The sequence below is a fragment of the Spinacia oleracea genome, chromosome 3 (genome assembly GCF_020520425.1).
Source record: "Spinacia oleracea cultivar Varoflay chromosome 3, BTI_SOV_V1, whole genome shotgun sequence".
Taxonomy (NCBI): Eukaryota; Viridiplantae; Streptophyta; class Magnoliopsida; order Caryophyllales; family Amaranthaceae; genus Spinacia; species Spinacia oleracea.
In genome coordinates this window covers 76,116,845-76,141,718 of record NC_079489.1, presented here as the reverse complement: position 1 = coordinate 76,141,718, position 24,874 = coordinate 76,116,845, and the positions used below count along the sequence as shown (strand labels likewise).

At 35.1% G+C, this 24,874-nt stretch overlaps 3 protein-coding genes across 3 annotated transcripts; 1 reads left to right on the top strand and 2 right to left on the bottom strand.

Annotated features, from left to right (window-relative positions):
• Positions 1-3,204: 3,204 nt before the first annotated feature.
• On the top strand, positions 3,205-4,845 carry LOC110801216 (uncharacterized). Its single transcript, XM_022006544.2, has 2 exons — positions 3,205-3,921; positions 3,982-4,845. The coding sequence occupies exons 1-2, from the start codon at positions 3,205-3,207 to the stop codon at positions 4,843-4,845; spliced, it is 1,581 nt and encodes a 526-aa protein (XP_021862236.2).
• A 1,903-nt stretch (positions 4,846-6,748) lies between these two features.
• On the bottom strand, positions 6,749-10,806 carry LOC110801223 (uncharacterized). The gene is made up of 6 exons (XM_056838092.1): positions 10,657-10,806; positions 10,457-10,564; positions 10,298-10,379; positions 10,113-10,214; positions 9,863-10,007; positions 6,749-7,157 (listed from the first exon to the last, which is right to left on the bottom strand). The coding sequence occupies exons 1-5, from the start codon at positions 10,791-10,793 to the stop codon at positions 9,909-9,911; spliced, it is 528 nt and encodes a 175-aa protein (XP_056694070.1). The 5' UTR covers positions 10,794-10,806; the 3' UTR covers positions 6,749-7,157; positions 9,863-9,908.
• A 4,074-nt stretch (positions 10,807-14,880) lies between these two features.
• LOC110801217 (uncharacterized) lies at positions 14,881-15,765 on the bottom strand. Its single transcript, XM_022006545.1, has one exon. It carries the CDS (start codon positions 15,763-15,765, stop codon positions 14,881-14,883), a length of 885 nt encoding a protein of 294 aa, XP_021862237.1.
• Positions 15,766-24,874: the final 9,109 nt, after the last annotated feature.

The following is a 24,874-nucleotide window of genomic DNA, read 5'->3' as shown; positions in this document are numbered from 1 at the left end:
TTACAGGTGTATTCGAAGGTTGGTGGACATCAGTAAGCCGCTTCGTCGGTTTCAATGGATCCAAGACAAGAAGGGGCGGGAGGTTAAAGTGGAATACAAGTACGAGAGATTGCCGTATTTCTGTTTTGCTTGTGGTATAATTGGCCACTCAGAATGCGATTGTCTTGCTTTATTAGAGGAGGACAAAAAGAAGAAGCTTGGATGGGGGCTGCACCTACAAGCCTCCCCAAGGAAGGGTCATGCAAGAAACTTGGAGGAGTTGTCTCAAATCACAAATGCTAGAAGGCAATTGTTCGTGACGAAGGAGAATGATGCATCACGACCGAAACCTGCTGCTGCACCGGTTGTGAAGGGGGAGAAGACTACTGAAGAAGTAGTCATAGTAGCGGAAAAGGCCAGTGTGGGGAAGAAAGGGGTGTTAGAGGAGTTGTTGGAGTCAGGGGCAGGGGTGGAGGATGATAGTGGGCGAGTTGAGGAAGAGAGGCCGAACAGCTCGCTAAAGCAAGCCCCGGAGATGCCTCTATTTGTAGTGGGCACCTCGGAAACTAAGGTGCACAGCTCAGGTAAACATTGGAAGAGAGCTGCTCGACTCATCCAACGCTCGGATTCTGTAGGTGGGTATGTGAAGGCACAGAAAAGGAACGCAGAAGCTGTGAGCATGGATATGGATGAAGGCATTGAAGGAGTTGGAAAGAAGACAAGGGTTTCTTCCCATGCGAACTCAGGGCCTCCTGGTGTGGCGGTGGTTGGTCACGACCAACCTCGCCAGTCCCAATGAGTCTTCTAAGTTGGAACTGCCGAGGGATGGGCAACCCTTGGTCAGTTCGCCGACTCCGGCGATGGAGTAATCATGTTGCCCCTGACTTGGTGTTCATTTCAGAAACCAAAGTCAGTAAGATCATAGTAGAAGGCTTAAAATACAGGTTGGGGTTCTCAAACGCCTTTGGCGTCTCGAGTCGTGGTAGGGCAGGGGGTCTTTGCATTTTCTGGAAAGAAGATTCGGTGGAGTTTGAGCTGGTCTCTTTCTCCCAAAACTACATATGTGGTGATGTTACTAAAGGAAGGGAAAAGTGGCGATTTGTAGGAATATACGGATGGCCAGAGGCGGGTAATAAGCACCGCACGTGGAGACTGATCCAACATCTTTGCGAAGGGGTGACAGTGCCAATACTGTTCGGTGGAGACTTTAATGAGCTTCTGTCGAATGAAGAAAAGGAGGGGGGGCCGGTTCGGGACAGAGGAGAAGTTCAGCACTTTAGGGAGGTGGCCAATAACTGTGAGCTGAGGGACCTTGGATATGTAGGGCAATGGTGGACTTGTGAAAGAGGCACAACGGCTAGAACAAGAGTTCGAGAGAGGCTGGACCGTTTTTTGGCGTCCTCATCTTGGTGCAGTATGTTCCCTAATGCTTCTGTGGAACACCTGCTACGATATAAATCGGATCATACCCCAATAGTGGTCAGAATGAAGGAACGACAAAAGAGAAAGAGGGGTAGAGGAAAAAGTTTTAAATTTGAAATAGCATGGTTGCTTGATGAATCTTGTGAAGCGGTCCTGAAGAAGGCATGGGATCAGTCGGCGGGGCATGACATGGTCCAAAAGTTAGGGTCGGTGGGAAACAGTTTGGTCTCGTGGAGTCAAGAGAAATTCGAGGACCTGGGTAAGCAGATTGAGAACACTGAAAGGGCATTAAAATTGGCCCAACAACGCCGTATTTCGGAGGAGAGCTGCTTGCAATGCTCGGTGCTGGAGAAGGAGCTAGATGATTTGCTTTGCAAGCATGAAGCATACTGGTATTTACGGTCGAGAGTTCTGGAAGTTCGGGATGGGGATCGAAACACGAGTTACTTTCATCACAAAGCGTCCCAACGCAAGAAGAGGAACACAATTTCTGGGCTTTTTGATGAGGAGGGCGTGTGGCAGGGGGGGAAGAGGAGATGGAAAATGTTGTCTCACATTACTATTCTAACTTATTTAATTCCTCCAATCCTTCTAATTTGAACATGAAGGACGTAATTAAGCACATGCACTGATCCATTTCGGATGCCCAGAATGCTGAGTTTATGAAACCGTATTCGAAGGATGAGATTTTCGCGGCCCTACAACAAATGCATCCGTGTAAAGCACCGGGCCCTGACGGTATGCACGCTGTTTTTTTATCAGAGATTTTGGCATGTAGTTGGTAATGATGTCACGGATTTTGTTTGTGATATTTTGTACTGCCGTACATCCCCGAGCATTGTGAATAAAACAAATATAGCCCTGATTCCTAAGGTGAAAGAGCCCACGTTAATGACAGAATTCCGCCCGATAAGCTTGTGCAATGTCTTATACAAACTTGTGTCAAAGGTTCTTGTTCTCAGATTAAAATCTATTCTCCCTACAGTGGTGACTGAGAACCAGAGTGCTTTTGTTCCTGGCTGGCTCATTACTGATAACGCGCTTATTGCCCTGGAGTTGTTTCATACTATGAAGAAAAGGAGCAGTAGTAGGAAAGGGACGATAGCTTTGAAGCTAGAGATGAGTAAAGCCTATGACAGGGTAGAGTGGGGTTTTTTGAGGAAGTTGCTCCTCACTATGGGATTTGATGGTCGATGGGTCAACTTGGTCATGGATTGTGTATCGACAGTATCATACTCTTTCATCATGAATGGGAAAGTGTGCGGGGAGGTTTCCCCCTCTCGGGGGCTTCGACAAGGAGACCCTCTATCTCCCTATCTGTTTATTTTGGTTGCTGATGCTTTTTCTCATATGTTACAGAATAAAGTACAGGAACGTAAATTACATAGGGCGAAGGCTAGTCGTAGGGGCCCGGAGATTTCTCATCTTTTGTTTGCAGATGACAGTTTACTTTTTGTTAGAGCAAACCGACAGGAGTGCGCGGTTATAGTTGAAATACTCAACATCTATGAAATAGCATCCGGACAGAAAATTAATTATGAAAAGTCGGAAGTGTCTTTTAGAAGAGGGGTTAGTACTGAGTCAAGACAAGAGTTAATGAGAATTCTTAATATGAGACAAGTCGACAGACATGTTAAATATTTAGGGATCCCTACCGTGGCGGGGAGATAAAAAAAGGCTGTTTTTAGCGCACTAAAGGATAAAATTTGGAAAAAGTTGCAAGGATGGAAGGAAAAGCTACTGTCAAGAGCAGGGAAGGAAATCTTACTCAAAGCCGTGATCCAAGCTATTCCAACGTATTTGATGGGGGTATACAAATTTCCCTCTTCTGTGATACATGATATTGGTTCGGCCATGGCCCGTTTTTTCTGGGGGCAAACAGGATCGCAAAGAAAGGTGCACTGGAGGAGTTGGGACGCAATGTGCAGCCCAAAATGTGTTGGGGGGATGGGTTTCAAAGACATGGCAGTGTTTAATGACGCACTCTTGGGTCGACAAGCGTGGAGGCTAGTCCACAAGGAGGGCTCGTTGCTAGAAAGGGTTGTGAAAGCAAAGTACTATCCTAATACCACCTTCCTCGATGCTTATTTGGGTTACGGTGGAAGTTACTCGTGGCGTAGTGTGTGGAGCTCAAAAGCCCTACTCAAAGAGGGGCTCATCTGGCGCATTGGCAAGGGGTCGAGGGTGAATGTATGGACGGATCCTTGGGTAGCGGATGGAGAAGGTAGCATGATTACCACCAGCGAAGTTGAGGGCATTACCAATGTGTGCGAGTTAATGGATACAACAACCTTAGAGTGGGACACAGATTTGATCTCAAGCATTTTTAACGAGCGGGACCAGAAGTGCATCCTCACGATTCCTTTAAGCTGGAGGGCACCGAGTGATATTCTCACTTGGGCATACTCGAACAATGGGTTATACTCTACAAAAACAGCTTACATGATTGGTAAAGGCTGCAACCTTGATGCTATACACACTGCTTGGGCCGAAATTTGGGGTATGGAGGCATCGCCTAAGGTACGCCATTTTTTCTAGAGATTGTGTACAAATACATTGCCCACAAGACTATTATTGAAGTCCCGCCATATGCTAGAAGCGGCGGACTGCCCATGGTATGGGAATGCGGACGAGTCGAGCACTCATGCTCTTTTCCATTGCATTAGAGTACAGGAGCTATGGGAGGACAGTGGGTGTGCAGAGTTTATGAGTTCGCACGGAGAGGAGATGATTGAGCTGATGGTGAGATGGAAGGCGATCGAGGCAAAGAAAAGGCAGAAAGCGGTGTACCTTGCTTGGGTAATCTGGACAGAACGAAATCTCAAAGTGTTTGAAAATAAATCAACACCAAACAATGTCCTGTTGGCACGAGTTGATAGGTTGGTGGAGGAGTTTGGTAGGTATGGGAAGAGTATTTATAGAAGATCCCCAGCAGCTCACCGACGCAGTGGGAGTGTGTGGACTGCGCCTCCGCGTGGACTGATTAAGGTGAATGTGGATGCTTATTTAACAACAGAGGGGTGGGTGGGTATGGGGGCTGTAGCGAGGGATAATGAGGGCAAGGTACTCTTTGCAGCAACTCGGCGAGTTCGAGCATGGTGGCCTGTGGAGGTGGCCGAAGGAAAGGCTCTCATTATGGGGATAAAACTGGCGAAGAGGTTTGGATATGGCGAGGTGATGATAGAAGCAGATTGTGAAGTATTGATAAATCGGATCTCCCAAGCAGTGGTCTTTTACTCAGATTTTGATAGTGTCCTTGAAGATATACTGTCCTTAAGCTGTTCTTTTAATTCTTGTTTTTGGTCTCATATTAAAAGGGGTGGGAATGTCGTAGCCCACCACCTAGCTAAGCTGATGCCGTTTGGTGTGGAACAAGTATGGGTTAATCATTGCCCTACGGAAGTTGCACCTTATGTACTCTCGGACATTTTGTCCCTAAATTAATGATATAGCTTAGCCTTCCCCTCAAAAAAAAAATACACAATAATATTATTGACAACATTACTAACATATAATTTTATTGTACATTCTCACATCTTTATAGAATGGAACCGAATATCTATAGATATTTTTAAAATAAGAATTATAAACAAGCATCATATAATTGTTACTAATAATATGTACTCCGTATTTCATAGTAATTTCTTAGAGGGAGTAATTTATGTAAGAGTACACAAGATAAGAATCTTAAACTTGAATCATTTTTATATTTAAAATCAATGTGGTGATGACAAATGTCACTCATTGATTGGTCTCTCTCATTTATATAAAAAAAAATTATATAAAAAAGAAATATTTGATTCAATAATTATTTTGTTAACATTTACCTCAAAAAAAGATTTGATTCTCTTTTCCTCAAAATAAAAAATAAAGATTTCATTGTAAGATTTACCTCAAATAAGGAATATATTTTTAAATTATATAATCTATATTTGGTAACGAATATAATCAATATAAGATTATCTTTTATAAAAAAAATTAATTCATTATACAGAGTACGTAGTATGATTTTTATAAAAATTCAAGACTATTCTACTTATTTATATTTCGTAATTACAGAATCTGAGCCCAAATAAATTAGAAAATCAATCAAGTATGAATAAGAAGTGTATAAAAAATTACAATAGTACTCTATAATATTTTAACATATAACTATAAAAAGTCATTGATTGTACTATTTTATACGTATTATATTTAGCAACTAAATGAGATAATTATAGTCGTAATTGATTGTACTATTTTATACGTAGTATATTTAGCAACTAAATTCGATAATTATCAACGCCATTAAAATATGTAATTTCTTTAAACATGAGAAAAACTTGTGTAATCTAATCTACTACAGTACTTTAGGCTCCGTTCGGTTTGACTTATTTCAGACAAAATAAGTTCAGATAAGTTCAGTTAAGTTCAGATAAGTTTAGATAAGTTCAGTTAAGTTCATATAAGTTCGGATAATATAAGTTCATCAAAAATAAGTTTTTTTCAGACGTTTTCACACACAAATAAGTTTATTTCAGACAAAATAAGTTTTTTCGGACAAAATAAGTTTTTCCAGATAAAATAAATTTAGATAAGTTCAGTTAAGTTCAGATAAGTTCATATAATATAAGTTCAGTCAAAATAAGTCCAATAGAACGAAGCCTTACTACGTAATTCTTAAATTTTTTAGATGCAAATATTTGATTTTTACACTAGCTATCATATTCACATATACCTCTACTTTTCTGTTTTTTTGTGATTATTAATACTTTATGATGAACATAGTCATGTACTCCGTTGCATTTTGTTAGATTTGTCTAAATATGCTACCATTTCTTTAAATATTTTTACTAATTTATAATTTAAGATATTAATAGTTGAAGTTCTACTAACAATCGTTAAAATAAAAGTGGTTTATCAAAAAAAAAGAAGGAAAAAATAGTAAACAAGAACATATGAATATGAACTAAATATCCGATCTGAAATAAGTCGGGTTGAACATGTATAGTTGGGTTACATCAGGTAAAGTTTACTAACCCACTAGTGGAAAAAATACCTGTTGAGGGGGGCATTTTGGGTTTATTGAGGCGAACAAGGCCCGCTGCGACAGACGTAGCTTCAACAGCTCAGTGATCTGTTGAGGCGGGCTTTGTTCGCCTCAACAGGTGATCTGTTGTGGGGGGCTTTCAAAAGCCCGCCTCAAAAACCTCTACAGAAAGCGCGAAAATAAGGACCTGTTGAGGGGGGCATTTAAGAAGCCCGCCTCAACAGCCTCCTCTGTTGAGGCTCACTTCTTAAATGCCCCCCTCAACAGGTCCTTATTTTTGCGCCAAAAGTTCATATGTTGTTGAGGCGTACATTAAAAGCCCCCTTCAACAACATTAATTTTTTTTTTTCCAAATTCTTTTAAAATATAAAATAGGCGGCAATAACCACAACTAGATATATACTCCATTGAGTATTGAAACCTGTACCCAATCAACACCAAAATAGCAAAGGTATGAATCTGCTTATCTTTGATAAATAAATCATTACATTAACTTCATTTATATTAACCCAACAGAGCAAAGCGTATATATAGTACGTATGTTTACAATTTTTAAACACCTAGCTAGTCTAACAAATTACAACTAATATTAACAACTAAAGACAAAAGGCTAGAGAGCTAATCTAACAAATGTCTCTAATCCAGCCACTTAGGTCCCTTTAGATCATGCATTACAAACCTTAAGTAAGGTCGTGTTGACTTTCTTCCAATCGACTCGATCCCTAGCCTGCAAGTTGCATGGAAGGAAAATATATATGAGTACCAAAGTTTACACTCACGATATTGTCTTTACATTCCATTGAAGCATAAAATTAAAAGATATAGTTGCAGACTATAGAGATAATTAAGTACGTTGTTGACCTATAACGACCCAATGAGCCTTAAATGTGCATACGTAGATTAGAATGAGTTTTAGAAAGTTAAAGCTATGTATATTAGTAATGTAATAAGAATCAAATGAGTCCTTAGGTTCTTTAGTTCAAAGTTGGGAGCGGAAATGTCATTTTAGCTCTAAACATGACCTATAACGACCTAATGAGCCTTAAATGTGCATAAATAGATTCGAATGAGTTTTAGAAAGTTAAAACTATGTATATTAGTCATGTAATAAGAATCAAATGAGTCCTTAGGTTTTTTAGTTCAAAGTTGGGAGCGGAAATGTCATTTTAGCTCTAAACATGACCTATAACGACCTAATGAGCCTTAAATGTGCATAAATAGATTCGAATGAGTTTTAGAAAGTTAAAACTATGTATATTAGTCATGTAATAAGAATCAAATGAGTCCTTAGGTTCTTTAGTTCAAAGTTGGGAGCGGAAATGTCATTTTAGCTCTAAACATGACCTATAACGACCTAATGAGCCTTAAATGTGCATAAATAGATTCGAATGAGTTTTAGAAAGTTAAAACTATGTATATTAGTCATGTAATAAGAATCAAATGAGTCCTTAGGTTCTTTAGTTCAAAGTTGGGAGCGGAAATGTCATTTTAGCTCTAAACATGACCTATAACGACCTAATGAGCCTTAAATGTGCATAAATAGATTCGAATGAGTTTTAGAAAGTTTTAACTATGCATATTAGACATGTAATAAGAATCAAATGAGTCCTTAGGTTTTTTAGTTCAAAGTTGGGAGCGGAAATGTCATTTTAGCTCTAAACATGACCTATAACAACCTAATGAGCCTTAAATGTGCATAAATAGATTCGAATGAGTTTTAGAAAGTTAAAACTATGCATATTAATCATGTAATAAGAATCAAATGAGTCCTTAGGTTCTTTAGTTCAAAGTTGGGAGCGGAAATGTCATTTTAGCTCTAAACATGACCTATAACGACCTAATGAGCCTTAAATGTGCATAAATAGATTCGAATGAGTTTTAGAAAGTTAAAACTATGTATATTAGTCATGTAATAAGAATCAAATGAGTCCTTAGGTTCTTTAGTTCAAAGTTGGGAGCGGAAATGTCATTTTAACTCTAAACATGACCTATAACGACCTAATGAGCCTTAAATGTGCATAAATAGATTCGAATGAGTCTTAGAAAGTTAAAACTATGCATATTAATCATGTAATAAGAATCAAATGAGTCCTTAGGTTTTTTAGTTCAAAGTTGGGAGCGGAAATGTCATTTTAGCTCTAAACATGACCTATAACGACCTAATGAGCCTTAAATGTGCATAAATAGATTCGAATGAGTTTTAGAAAGTTAAAACTATGCATATTAATCATGTAATAAGAATCAAATGAGTCCTTAGGTTTTTTAGTTCAAAGTTGGGAGCGGAAATGTCATTTTAGCTCTAAACATGACCTATAACGACCTAATGAGCCTTAAATGTGCATAAATAGATTCGAATGAGTTTTAGAAAGTTAAAACTATGTATATTAGTCATGTAATAAGAATCAAATGAGTCCTTAGGTTCTTTAGTTCAAAGTTGGGAGCGGAAATGTCATTTTAGCTCTAAACATGACCTATAACGACCTAATGAGCCTTAAATGTGCATAAATAGATTCGAATGAGTTTTAGAAAGTTAAAACTATGTATATTAGTCATGTAATAAGAATCAAATGAGTCCTTAGGTTCTTTAGTTCAAAGTTGGGAGCGGAAATGTCATTTTAGCTCTAAACATGACCTATAACGACCTAATGAGCCTTAAATGTGCATAAATAGATTCGAATGAGTTTTAGAAAGTTAATACTATGCATATTAGACATGTAATAAGAATCAAATGAGTCCTTAGGTTTTTTAGTTCAAAGTTGGGAGCGGAAATGTCATTTTAGCTCTAAACATGACCTATAACGACCTAATGAGCCTTAAATGTGCATAAATAGATTCGAATGAGTTTTAGAAAGTTAAAACTATGTATATTAGTCATGTAATAAGAATCAAATGAGTCCTTAGGTTCTTTAGTTCAAAGTTGGGAGCGGAAATGTCATTTTAGCTCTAAACATGACCTATAACGACCTAATGAGCCTTAAATGTGCATAAATAGATTCGAATGAGTTTTAGAAAGTTAAAACTATGTATATTAGTCATGTAATAAGAATCAAATGAGTCCTTAGGTTCTTTAGTTCAAAGTTGGGAGCGGAAATGTCATTTTAGCTCTAAACATGACCTATAACGACCTAATGAGCCTTAAATGTGCATAAATAGATTCGAATGAGTTTTAGAAAGTTAATACTATGCATATTAGACATGTAATAAGAATCAAATGAGTCCTTAGGTTTTTTAGTTCAAAGTTGGGAGCGGAAATGTCATTTTAGCTCTAAACAGAAGCAAACAGAGGAGAAACACACAGATGGAAGTGAAATTCTAAAGACCACCAGATCAGAATTCACATGCAACAGCAGCAAGACCAGCAGATTAGTATTCAAAGCAATAAATTAGCAAATCCAGCAGACTTGTAATTATGGAAAAATTAAAGAACTTTACCAAATCCATGAAGATATAAACGCTTCCATCTTTGTGTCTAAACAACCTAAGTAAATAAATACTCGGTTGTAAAAAACTTAGCCCATTGCTCACGAACCACATCTATTTCCTCATCGGTATAAGGCGCATTTCTTGGAGTGTAAGCCTGAAATAAGTAACATGATAAGTAATGCTACTTGTAAATTAAGAATTCTACTACGTAAAAGTACTAGTATTAGTAGTTCAACTAACATATGGTAAAAGAACGAACATTGTCTAACCGCTCATCAGTGTTATGGTGTAACGTGACTATTTCATGCATGAACTTCATAACGTAATAGCCACACTCGTGGGCGCCGACTTGTTGAGCACACTGATTTGGAGATAAATCATAAATTATATATCCAAGTAGTTACCCAAAAAAAAAAGTAAAGCTAATTAGTAAGCATGATATACCTTTACATGGAAGCCTTTCAACCCCTGCATAGTCGCTCTATTCGGACAAATCCCATCATTAAACTTGTACACTTGGTATGCCCTGGAAGTTGAGTAAAACTTCATGAATCTGATTCGGCACGAAAAGAAATAACTTAAAAAGAATTGAAAGTAACTTACAAACACAAGATTCCCCATGCACTATTTTCTCGGTTGGAACCTATCGCAGAGTCGAAAATATACGCACAACCTCTACGTAGGTCTAACACGTACAAAATCCAATGATTTCTGCATTATATATAAATGTTATTGCAACCTTATGCATGAAAATAACAATAACATAGCTATTTACCAAATATCGATCAATCTCTAACACTTACTCTTGATGGTATGGGATCAAAAACCACTTGGTAATGTTAGGATCACCCTTCTTCTCCTTTTCAATTTCAGCATTGAAAACTACTTTCAAATACATTGATGCAGCCTGAGGGTTGGCCTTGATTCTAGAGCTTGACATTGCCTCGGGACAAACAAACCCAATTTAGATAAGTTCAGATAAGTTCATATAATATAAGTTCAGTCAAAATAAGTCCAATAGAACGAAGCCTTACTACGTAATTCTTAAATTTTTTAGATGCAAATATTTGATTTTTACACTAGCTATCATATTCACATATACCTCTACTTTTTCTGTTTTTTTGTGATTATTAATACTTTATGATGAACATAGTCATGTACTCCGTTGCATTTTGTTAGATTTGTCTAAATATGCTACCATTTTTTTAAATATTTTTACTAATTTATAATTTAAGATATTAATAGTTGAAGTTCTACTAACAATCGTTAAAATAAAAGTTGTTTATCAAAAAAAAAAAAGGAAAAATTAGTAAACAAGAACATATGAATATTAACTAAATATCCGATCTGAAATGAGTCGGGTTGAACATGTATAGTTGGGTTACATCAGGTAAAGTTTACTAACCATCAATATATGAATAACTTAAGGAACACATTTTATTAGCAAACTACATCAATTTTATTTTCTTATACTTCTTATAGGCTAATAGGAATACAATTAAAATTATCCATTATATTGGAATGTTTATTATGTATTGCGATTATTAACAATCCATACATATAGGAATATTCGAACTAAATATTTCAATAAGTCATATACCTTGTTCAACATATATACGTATTACTTCTATACCATAAACAAAAATCAAACTTGCTGGACTTGGACCTGATTAAATCTAAAAGGGCCTAATTGAAATTTATGGATTTGATCTGACCTGATTTCAAGAGAAAAACTTGAGATGGGGCGGGTAACAAAATGGGTATGTGTAACATAATAACAAATGGAATAATATTTGAACTTAATATCGGATCTTAAATGGGTCGGGTTATACATGTATAGTTGGGTTACATCAGGTTAAGTTTAATAACATTCAATATATGAATAACTTAAGGCACAAATGTTTATTGGCAAACTACATTGATAGCATGGATTAAATCTAATAGGGCCTAATTGATAATTTATGGATTTGATCTGACCTGATTTTAAAAGAATAAACTTGAAATGGAGCGGGTAACAAAATGGGTACGTGTAACACAATTAAAAATGAAATAATATTTAAACTTAATATCGGATCTGAAATGGGTCGGGTTGAACATGTATAGTTGGATTACATCAGGTTCAAATTTATATGGGTTCAGGTTTTTATTGGTTTAGGTTCATACAATGTGGATAAATCAGTAGCGTGATGAAATGGGTAGAGGATTGTGCTTTAGGCGTCAGGTGAATTCGGGTTCCAAATTATAAAATCACAATTTTTAATAAGTTTATATACACTAATATTGAGGCCTTGATTAAGGGACGACAAAGGAAATAACTAACTTTTAAAAGTGTTAAGAATTTAAGATCAGTAGCGGGATTAAATGGACTATGGGTTATAAATGATGCCAATTAAACGGGTTACAGGTTGTAAATGGTTCGGATTAAGCGAGTTACGGGTTAAAACCGTTCAGGTTGTAAACGAGGTTTTCCTCTGGTTCAAACCATTTGGATTGAAACGAATTGGGTTGGATTTGTCTAAATATGCTTCCATTTTTTTAAATATTTTTACTAATTGATAATTTAAGATATTAATAGTTGAAGTTCTACTAACAATCGTGAAAATAAAAGTGGTTTATCAAAAAAAAGAAGGAAAAAATAGTAAACAAGAACATATGAATATGAACTAAATAACGATCTGAAATGAGTCGGGTTTAACATGTATAGTTGGGTTACATCAGGTAAAGTTTACTAACCATCAATATATGAATAACTTAAGGAACAAATGTTTATTAGCAAACTACATCAATTTTATTTTCTTATACTTCTTATAGGATAATAGGAATAAAATCAAAATTATCCATTATATTGGAATGTTTATTATGTATTGCGATTATTAACAACCCATACATATAGGAATATTCGAACTAAATATTTCAATAAGTCATATACCTTATTCAACATATGTACGTATTACTTCTATACCATAAACAAAAATCAAACTTGTTGGACTTGGACCTGATTAAATCTTTTTTTTTTTTTTTTGATAAATCAGAGCAATCATTTCATTGATTATTAAACACCCTTTACAAACAGCAGCCAAGAAACAAAGCTAAGAACCTTCTAGGAAGGACCCTAGCCAACTGAATCAAGGCAAGACTAAAACCAAACATGGCACCAGCCATGAAAACCGACCAAGTAAAACCTTACTACACAATTTTCTCCTGCCACCATTGCTGTACAGTATCACTATCAGGCACCCCTATACATTGAATTCTACTTATAACACTTTGTTTCATAAAATTGAAAGTATGCATTACAGTAGGAACCTTGTTGTTCCAGAGTGCATCGTTTCTGACTTTCCAAATGGAATACACTACAGCATTAACTGCAGTATAATGAACCTTCTTCTGGAATTTGCTCCCCTTGCTCTTCCATTGAATCCATCTGATCAAACCCATGTAGTGAACAATTTGTCTTGGTATGCCAAGCCATTTCTTGATCTCCATCAGGCAAGCCTTGCTATAGCAACATTCAAAAAAGAGATGAGGATGAGTTTCCTCATGACTGTCACAAATCAGACACATGGAGGTGTCACATATCCCCAGTTTTTGCAACCTGGATCTTGTCTGTAATCTCCCATGGACCATGAGCCAACAAATGACTCTATGTTTAGGGACTACAGCTCTACACCATACTGCAGAACACCAAGGAAGTTTCTGGTGGTGCACCACCATTTGGTGATATACCTTCTTCACATAATACTTAGGCATTTGAGAAAAGCTATTCTCATCATAGTACTGCTTCAATTGCTCCTTGACAGCACAAATTTTCCTCCAATACCACCCACTATCAGCCTTTGGCTGATACCCTCACCAATTTGCTTCTTTCACATAGATAGCATTAACCCATCTAACCCACATAATATCCTGCTTTCTAGCAATTGCCCACACATACTTCCCCAAAGCTGCAATGTTCAAAATCTGAACATTCCTGATTCCTAGACCACCCTCTTTTTTTGCTGTACACACCTTGTCCCATGCTATATACCCAGGTTTAGAGCTAAAATAGGAACCTTGCCACAGAAAAGCTCTGCAGATGGCCACCACAGTTTTAAGAGTGTGTTTTGGCAATACAAACACCTGATCCCAGTATGCATGCACACTCATCAAAACAGAATTGATTAAAGTAATTCTACCAGCAAAACATAAGTTCCTAGAACTCTAGATTTTAATCTTAGCCATAATTTTATCAACTAGGCACTCACAGTCAGCATTAGTAATCCTTTTAAAATAGATTGGAACCCCAAGATACCTAAAAGGAAAGCTTCCTGCAGTAAACCCAGATATCTCCACCACCTTTGTAAAATCAGCTTGCTTCATGCCAGCAGCATAAATGGCTGACTTTTGCAGATTAGCTTTCAAACCAGAAGTATAAGAAAAGATTTTGAAACTCTGAATCATCATGAGAATGGATTGAGAGTCACCTTTACAGCAAAGAATCAAGTCATTTGCAAAGCACAGATGAGTGAGTTTAGTAGCTTTGCATCTAGGGTGATATCTAAAGCCTTTTTCCTGCCCCAATTTCAGCATGATTCTGGATAAGTATTCCATGCAAACCACAAACAGCAAGGGTGAAAGGGGATCCCCTTGTCTCAAACCCCTTTTTGAAGCAAAAATACCATGTAAAGTACCATTGATCATCAAGGAGAATTTAGGGGGTAGTGACACAAACCAAAATCCAAGCAACAAATTGCACAGGAAACCCCAAAGCAAGTAGCATTTCCTCCAGGAAATCCCACTCAATGGTGTCATAAGCCTTCTACATATCTAGCTTAACTAAACAACTGGGAGAGGCATTCTTCCTACCATACTGTCTCACAATTTCTTGACAAATCATGATATTATGCATTATGAATCTACCATGGAAAAAAGCCCCCTGATTCTCAGCAATCAACTCAGGTAAAACCACCTTCATTCTTTCACACAAGATCTTAGTTATGCACTTATAAATTACATTGCAGCATGAGATTGGTCTGAACTTAGTAACACTAGTAGGACACTTGGTCTTTGGGATCAAGGTAATGGTTGTAGAGTTTATCTATCCCCACCCACAATGTGCCAATTCTCCTTAAAGAAGTGGCTCCCAAAACCATCAGTCCAGGTGCTTTGTCCCCATTAATGGCAAACATAGCAGCCTTCACCTCATCACCAGTGACTTGTGTAGTCAAACATTGACCTTGTACAGTATTCAAAATAGGTCCAGCAGCAACAATCTCAGGCATAATGCAGCTTCTATGAGCTGTATTGGACCCCAAGAGTTTCTGATAGTACTGCAAGAAGGCATTAGCCACGGACTGCTCATCACACACCCAGTTCCCCTCCATGTCATGAATGGCATAAACAGAATTTTGAAGAACTCTAGCCCTAATACTCTTGTGGAAGATAGCACTATTCTCATCACCCCCCTTGGCCCATGCCTCTTTAGATTTTTGTCTCAAAAAAGATAGGTACACAGAATGCACAATCCTGTATTGATTTGCAGCTGCAGTTTCCTTATCAACAATATCACTATCATTTGGATTCATATGCAACTCTCTCTGGCACTGAGCCAGTTCATGCAATGCTTTCAAATTAGCTGCTTGGATATCATAGAATCCATCTTTGTTCAATTGCTTGAACACCCCCTTCATTCTTCTTATCTTCATTACCACCTGATACATTGAAGTACCCACATCAGGCTTATGCCAATTAGATTTAACCAACTCAGTGTAGCCATCAGCATGCTTCCACATGTCAAAGTATCTAAAAGGTTTCCTTGCAGTGTTATTACATGGATACACAGATAACACCATAGGAAAATGATCAAACAAACCCTCAGAGAGAAAACCAGCTTCTGCACTAAGGAAGAGCTGCATCCACAGATCATTAGCCATGACCCTATCAATTTTGGAAAATACCCTATTGTTACCCTCTTGCTTGTTATTCCATGTGAAGAAATGACCAGCTTACTTCACATCCTCTAACCCACAACAGGTAACACAGTTCCTAAAGTCCACCATAGATTGATGCCTAACAGGTGAACCAATCCTCTCCTCCACATTCAAAACACAGTTAAAATCACCCATCACCACCCAGGGCTTACTCATGCTCCCACCAATCCCACACAGATCCCTCCACAATGCCACCCTTTCATTATTGTGATTGAAAGCATAGACAAAGGTACAAAAAAACTCTTTATGAATATTTCTAGGACAGACCAGGCAATGTATCATTTGGCTAGACATCCCCAACACAGACACAGTGAAAGCATTAGGGTTCCAAGCCACCATTACCCTACCACCCTTACAGTTGCTATTATTAGTTGTAAAACACCAACCACTAAACATTTTTATATACAAATCCCTCAGTTTAGACTGAGAGACCTTAGTTTCCAGAAGACCAACCAACCCAGCTTTGTGAGAGTGAATGAAAGATTTCACCTCAAATTGCTTTTTGTGGGTGTTGATCCCCCTCACATTCCAAGATATGATCCTATCCATTGCTTCCAGAGGAGTCCCCTCCTCCAGTAGCACACTGCTGTGGGTTCACCCCACCACCATCCCCCTGATCCTCACCATGATCCTCTCCAAGCACCTGAAAATAATTACCAACACTAATACCAGCAGGGCTAGGACTCACTCTCCTACTAGGATTTTGGACAGGTTGGAATTGTTGAACCTACACACCACCATGATTAGCTGGTGCAGGCACCATAACCTTTGGCACCCATATCCTTCTACCCATGTTCTTCCTGTATTTAGCCAACTCATGTCCCATACCCTTGCACTGAGAACACCACACTGGACTCCATTCATACTCAACCCCAATCTCAGTCACACTCCCCTTCTCATTAATGAACTGCAACTTGTCAGGAAAAACTTGCTCCACCCTCACTTCAACCTGTACCCTTCCAAACAGGAGTTTATCCCTCTTTGCAGTAGCACTATCTACATGCTTAAGAGTGCCAAGTTTCCCTACAATCTTAGTGAGGCTCTTCTCACCCCAGTACTTAAAATCAAGCTGATGTAGCTTAACCCAAATGGGAACAGATCTCAAATCCTCCTTTGAGAAATCCATATCCTGTGTCCAAGCCTTAAGAACAACAGGTTTGCTGTCAAAAAAAGGCCTCTTAGAAGCCAACACTTCATCGCGTCTAGCCATGGTTGTGAACCTAACTAGGAACACCCCTTTTGCAGCAACAACAACCTTTTCCACCCCCATATTTCTCCAGATTCGACGAACAAACCCCTCCATTACATGAATAGGGGGATTCTCTCCAACCACATAACACATAATCGCAGAATTCCAGTAATCGATTTCCTCTTGGATATCTTCCAAGTCAATCACAGCAAGGTCCCCTGTTTCGCTCATGGGTACTCTGTTTATGGTGACATTAGTTGCACTCATCGTTCCATTTACAGTGTTCTCATTATTCACAATCGTATCATGGTTTGCAGCACATTCAAAATCCGTATTAAGATTTCCCCTAATACTACCAAAACGCAAAGTTGAGGGAGAAACAGGGTTACCTTCGATTTCCTCAACCCATGGGATTGGGGATGATCTCGAATGAATTGCTGATAGCCATTCAGAGAAAGATCGTCTAGTACTAGCTTGTTGTTGCAATTCGAGCAATGAATCCGTTGGTGACAAAATCACCCCAAATCCATCGTCTCCAACAATCTGGGTATCAACAATGGGTTGTGCCAAATCCCCAATTTCCGTATCCGAATCATCCAGAATCGATGCAGTAGGTCTAGTGCAGTGAGTTTTAGCTTTTCCATGGTTCGATTTGGTTGCTTTCATCCGAGATTTAGCCTTCCTTGCCATGGCGTCAATGCTAAGCAAGCTGAGCAGGATAGAGGGCTAGAGAGAGAAACGCGCGAACCTACCTAACATTTTATTGTTATTCTGTATTATGGATTTGATAGGGCCTAATTGAAATCTAATGGGGCCTAATTGAAATTTATGGATTTGATCTGACCTGATTTCAAGGGAAAAACTTGAGATGGGGCGGGTAACAAAATGGGTATATGTAACATAATAACAAATGGAATAATATTTGAACTTAAAATCGGATCTTAAATGGGTCGGGTTGAACATGTATAGTTGGGTTACATCAAGTTAAGTTTACTAACATTCAATATATGAATAACTTAAGGCACAAATGTTTATTGGCAAACTACATTGATTTTATGGAATAAATCTAATAGGGCCTAATTGAAATTTATGGATTTGATCTGACCTAATTTTAAAAGAATAAACTTGAGATGGAGCGGGTAACAAAATGGGTACGTGTAACACAATTAAAAATGAAATAATATATAAACTTAATATTGGATATGAAATGGGTAGGGCTGAACATGTATAGTTGGATTACATCAGGTTCAAATTTATATGGGTTCAGGTTTTTATTGGTTTAGGTTCATACAATGTGGATAAATCAGTAGCCTGATGAAATGGGTAGAGGATTGTGCTTTAGGCCTCAAGTGAATTCGGTTCCAAATTATATAATCACAATTTTTAATAAGTTTATATACACTAATATTGAGGCCTTGATTAAGGGACGACAAAGGAAATAACTAAGTTTTAAAAGTGTTAAGAATTTAAGATCAGTAGCGGGATTAAATGGACTATGGGTTATAAACGATTCCAATTAAACGGGTTACAGGCTGTAAATGGTTCGGATTAAGCGAGTTACGGGTTAAAAACGTTCAGGTTGTAAACGAGGTTTTCCTCGGGTTCAAACCATTTGGATTGAAACGAATTGGGTCACTAACTGATTTCGGATCTATTTGGTTCAGGTTGAAACGGATCGGGTTGTTGCAGAACGGTTTGTTATCGTGTTTAGATCTTAATCGGGTTATTATTTCCCATCGATTTGGGATGAATATAATCGAATCGGGTTTTGGGTTTCAGCTTGCGGGTTATTAACAGTCCGGTTTCTAAACGATCGGACTAACCCTGCGGGTTAACAGTTCAGGTTGAAAATTGACATCTTTCATAGTATAGGATGATAACTGATTTTTTCTACCTAAAATAAAATTAAGGGTGATGCGTGAAAAAAAATAAAAAAATCTACGTATTTTTCTATGTTTCTTTTCTAAGTTAATTTAACTTTGCACTTAAAGTTAAAATATGTAAATCGTGCATCGCACGGGTCCTATACTAGTATATTATACTAAAAGAGAGGAAATCAATGTGGTAATGACAAATGTCACTCATTGATTCGCCTCTCTTTTTAATTAAAAAATAATAATTAATTTTTTTGAGGGAATTAGAATATTTTATTTAAGTAAGTGTATTATTTATTTTGATTACAAATCCTAAAGATTCTGTTGATAATATACATTCTAAAAACAATTTCCGGGAAACAAATCAATTATACGGAATATATTATTTCATTTCATTATCATATTACGAAATATGTTTTAGCTTATAGTTCAATATCATATTACGAAATATGTTTTCAAAGTACGGTTTATGAAATTATTCTCTACAATTTAAAGAAACAATTCCCAAACTCTTCCCAATGTAAGACCACCACCCAAACCAATGAAAATCGATATATAACATCATAAACAAAAAAGTAATTCAATACCAACAATGTCAATAATCCATAAAAGAGCTCTATTGTTCAACATTAAACAGCACGAGGAACAACCGAACAAAAGAAAAGTTGGTTATTTTTATTAATAGCGGCATAACGCCTGTTTAATTCAATCAAACAACTAAGACACTATTTATTTTTAATAACCTTTGTTTAATAGAATCAAACAACAAAAAGTATTGCATACTAATTATCTACGTTCAAGTAAATTTGGGCTATCTAAACTTTTGTGCAAATAGTTTGTCGTATCTAAATAGATTAAACAACACGAGGAACAACCGAACAAGGTTGAAAGAGAAGTTGGTTATTTTTATTAATAGTGGCATAACGCCTGTTTAATAGAATCAAACAACTAAGACACTTTCTTTTTTACAGCGCCTGTTTAATAAAATCAAACAACAAAAAGTATTGCAACACTAATTGTCTACGTTCAAGTAAATTTGAATGAAATACTTATTATCTAAAATATTGCGCAAATATTTTGTCGTATCTAAATAGATTATAACAAAATATCAATATTGCAAATATTGTGCATAAGTATAAATTTATTTGTCGTATTTAAGGAAAAATATGCACCTGAAATATATTGTTGGTTGTTATAAATTGTAAATATTCTTTTGATATTGAATATCTTAAGAATTTACATATAAATGTAAATTATCAAGATTCCATTCTTAAAGTTCATATAATTATGTATAAATAAATAAGTATGTTATTTTCCTCAAACTAAAAATCTGACTACATGGTGCTGACAAATATACATTTCTCTTTTATTTGCTCATTTTCTAATACAGAAAATTATATTACACATAAATTATTTAATAGATAAATTATTGTCATACTAGATTGAATGCATTGTATTTCATGGTAACAATGACTTATAATTATGGAAAAGTAATTTAAAAAAAAATTCAATGTTTTACGTACGTAGAAATTGACACCCTATATCTTAATTATATGGAGTCCTACCTAATAAAATTGTATCTTATCATGTATATTTTTCTTAAATAATATATCATGAATATTTTATTATGGAAAACAATTTTATGCAATATCTTTATACACAATAATATTATTGACAACATTACTAACATATAATTTTATTGTACATTCTCACGTCTTTATAGAATGAAACTGAATATCTATAGATATTTTTAAAATAAGAATTATAAACAAGCATCATATAATTATTACTAATAATATGTACTCCGTATTGCATAGTAATTTCTTAGAGGGAGTAATTTATGTAAGAGTACACAAGATACGGATCTTAAACTTGAATTATTTTTATATTTGAAATCAATGTGGTGATGACAAATGTCACTCATTGATTGGTCTCTCTCATTTATATATATAAAAAATTATATAAAAAAGAAATAATTGATTCTATAATTATTTTGTTATCATTTACCTCAAAAAAAGATTTGATTCTCTTTTCCTCAAAATAAAAAATAAAGATTTCATTGTAAGATTTACCTCAAATATTTTTAAATTATATAATCTATATTTGGTAACGAATATAATCATTATAAGATTATCTTTTATAAAAAAAATTAATTCATTATACAGAGTACGTAGTATGATTTTTATAAAAATTAAAGACTATTCTACTTATTTATATTTCGTAATTACAGAATCTGAACCCAAATAAATTAGAAAATCAATCAAGTATGAATAAGAAGTGTATAAAAAATTACAATAGTACTCTATAATATTTTAACATCTAACTATAAAAAGTCATTGATTGTACTATTTTATACGTATTATATTTAGCAACTAAATGAGATAATTATAGTCGTGATTGATTGTACTATTTTATACGTAGTATATTTAGCAACTAAATTCGATAATTATCAACGCCATTAAAATATGTAATTTCTTTAAACATGAGCAAAACTTGTGTAATCTAATCTACTACAGTACTTTAGGCTCCGTTCGGTTTGACTTATTTTGACTTATTTCAGACAAAAAAAGTTCAGATAAGTTCAGTTAAGTTCAGATAAGTTTAGATAAGTTCAGTTAAGTTCATATAAGTTCGGATAATATAAGTTCATCAAAAATAAGTTTTTTTCAGACGTGTTCGCACACAAATAAGTTTATTTCAGACAAAATAAGTTTTTTCAGACAAAATAAGTTTTTCCAGATAAAATAAATTTAGATAAGTTCAGATAAGTTCATATAATATAAGTTCAGTCAAAATAAGTCCAATAGAACGAAGCCTTACTACGTAATTCTTAAATTTTTTAGATGCAAATATTTGATTGTTACACTAGCTATCATATTCACATATACATCTACTTTTTCTATTTTTTTGTGATTATTAATACTTTATAATGAACATAGTCATGTACTCCGTTGCATTTTGTTGGATTTGTCTAAATATGCTACCATTTTTTTAAATATTTTTACTAATTGATAATTTAAGATATTAATAGTTGAAGTTCTACTAACAACCGTGAAAATAAAAGTGGTTTATCAAAAAAAAAAGGAAAATAAAGTAAACAAGAACATATGAATATGAACTAAATATCGGATCTGAAATGAGTCGGGTTGAACATGTATAGTTGGGTTACATCAGGTTAAGTTTACTAACCATCAATATATGAATAACTTAAGGAACAAATGTTTATTAGCAAACTACATCAATTTTATTTTCTTATACTTATTATAGGATAATAGGAATACAATTAAAATTATCCATTATATTGGAATGTTTATTATGTATTGCGATTATTAACAACCCATACATATAGGAATATTCGAACTAAATATTTCAATAAGTCATATACCTTATTCAACATATATACGTATTACTTCTATACCATAAACAAAACTTAAACTTGCTGGATTTGGACCTGATTAAATCTAATAGGGCCTAATTGAAATTTATGGATTTGATCTGACCTGATTTCAAGAGAAAAACTTGATATGGGGCGGGTAACAAAATGGGTATGTGTAACATAATAACAAATGGAATAATATTTGAACTTAATATCGGATCTTAAATGGGTCGGATTGAACTTGTATAGTTGGGTTACATCAGGTTAAGTTTACTAACATTCAATATATGAATAACTTAAGGCACAAATGTTTATTAGCAAACTACATTGATTGTATGGAATAAATCTAATAGGGCCTAATTGAAATTTATGGATTTGATCTGACCTGATTTTAAAAGAATAAACTTGAGATGGAGCGGGTAACAAAATGGGTACGTGTAACACAATTAAAAATGAAATAATATTTAACCTTAATATCGGATCTGAAATGGGTCGGGTTGAACATGTATAGTTGGATTACATCAGGTTCAAATTTATATGGGTTCAGGTTTTTATTGGTTTAGGTTCATACAATGTGGATAAATCAGTAGTGTGATGAAATGGGTAGAGGATTGTGCTTTAGGCCTCAGGTGAATTCGGTTCCAAATTATAAAATCACAATTTTTAATAAGTTTATATACACTAATATTGAGGCCTTGATTAAGGGACGACAAAGGAAATAACTAACTTTTAAAAGTGTTAAGAATTTATGATCAGTAGCGGGATTAAATGGACAATGGGATATAAACGATTCCAATTAAACGGGTTATAGGTTGTAAATGGTTCGGATTAAGCGAGTTACGGGTTAAAACCGTTCAAGTTGTAAACGAGGTTTTCCTCGGGTTCAAACCATTTGGATTGAAACGAATTGGGTCACTAACGGATTTCGGATCTATTTGGTTCAGGTTGAAACAAATCGGGTTGTTGCAGAACGATTTGTTATCGTGTTTAGATCTTAATCGGGTTATTATTTCCCATCGATTTGGGATGAATATAATCGCATCGGGTTATGGGTTTCAGCTCGCGGGTTATTAACAGTTCGATTTCTAAACGATCGGACCAACCCTGCGGGTTAACAGTTCAGGTTGAGAATTGACATCTCTCATAGTATAGGATGATAACTGATTTTTTAAACCTAAAATAAAATTAAGGGTGATGCGTGAAAAAGAATAAAAAAATCTACGTATTTTTCTATGTTTCTTTTCTAAGTTAATTTAACTTTGCACTTAAAGTTAAATATAAGTAAATCTTGCATCGCACGGGTCCTATACTAGTCATTTACCTAAAGTGTACAATAAAATGATAAATGGTGTACATTTGCTATAACCGCCAGTATCGGCAGCATAAGCACAATATATTCCTGATTGTCCAATTAATTATGTGGTTCATCCTTATAAATTTATAACGATAACTTTTGTGTAACACCGTCTTATCGAAAAACATTTTGATTGCTTAACTAATTAGTTCTATTGTTCAATTAATTAGTTTTTTGCTTAACTAATTAGTTCTATTACTTAACTAATTAGTTCCAATGCTTAACTAATAGATTTTATTACTTATTTAATAATTTCATTGTTTAACTTATATGACACCAATGCAATCTTTTATATAAGACCGTCTTATATAAAAAATTATAATTTGTAATTGGTATAACAATAGGAAGTACTCCTTCACTTATACTTTAAACTGATATTAATGTACATCTCTTTAATTTTAATTTTAATTTAGTTTTATTCTTTGGTAAATATTTACTCTTTCCGTTTCATAATGTTCCTCACTTTCCCATTATGTGCGGTCTCCAATGTACTACTTTGACCGTTAATAATTTTAATTTCGTATTAGTAAAAATTATAAAAAATTTATATTTAGAAAATTTATAATGAAACGAATCCAATGATATCCCACAAGTTAACATTTATACTTTTAATCATATTATTAATTACGGTCAAAATTTTTAAACTTTGACCATATAAATAGTAACACGAGAAACATTATGAAACATAAAAATTGTGTAAGGTAAGGGACACCGGCCCCTGTCTTAAAACGGCTGACAACAACAACCATTTCTTGCCTTCTTTTGCGAAACACATCACATGCATGAATGCCTCTCTCCATTTATGCGAATTGCGACTCAATTCTTAGTCACGTGATATTTATACCCCCACGTGCATACCATGCACTTTTTGTAAATGTGTTTCCCAATTCTTCAATCTAATTCTACAAAATATTTTACACGGAGTATACAATAAATTTATTGTACATGATTCTCCAAAATAAAATTAATGTACATTAAGATAATTTTTACCTTTTTTTTTTGTAATTTTTAATATTTTTGAACTTTTATATTATATATATAAAAAAGTTGATTGATAAACATTTTAAAGTGTTAAATGATTAATTGCACACATTGTTTGTGATTTTGAAAATATATTTACATTAAAATGATAAAATTTTCACTAAAAAATTGATAACTTTTACATATATATAAGGGTAACTTTTAAGCATTTTGAGTTAACTTTTACTCTGGTGTTCAATATTTGTTGTACACCACTTGTAAATAAGATCAAAGTTGTG

What these genes read in the sequence shown, in the direction of transcription:
- LOC110801217 (XM_022006545.1), bottom strand. Translation starts at nt 15,765, where the DNA reads ATGGCTAATGATCTGTGGATGCAGCTCTTCCTTAGTGCAGAAGCTGGT.
- LOC110801216 (XM_022006544.2), top strand. Translation starts at nt 3,205, where the DNA reads ATGGGGGTATACAAATTTCCCTCTTCTGTGATACATGATATTGGTTCG. An exon ending in GTATGGAGGCATCGCCTAAG is followed by an intron (nt 3,922 to 3,981) that starts GTACGCCATTTT and finishes CTATTATTGAAG; the next exon opens with TCCCGCCATATGCTAGAAGC.
- LOC110801223 (XM_056838092.1), bottom strand. Translation starts at nt 10,793, where the DNA reads ATGTCAAGCTCTAGAATCAAGGCCAACCCTCAGGCTGCATCAATGTAT. An exon ending in GCATGGGGAATCTTGTGTTT is followed by an intron (nt 10,380 to 10,456) that starts GTAAGTTACTTT and finishes CTCAACTTCCAG; the next exon opens with GGCATACCAAGTGTACAAGT. An exon ending in TGAAAGGCTTCCATGTAAAG is followed by an intron (nt 10,215 to 10,297) that starts GTATATCATGCT and finishes TCTCCAAATCAG; the next exon opens with TGTGCTCAACAAGTCGGCGC.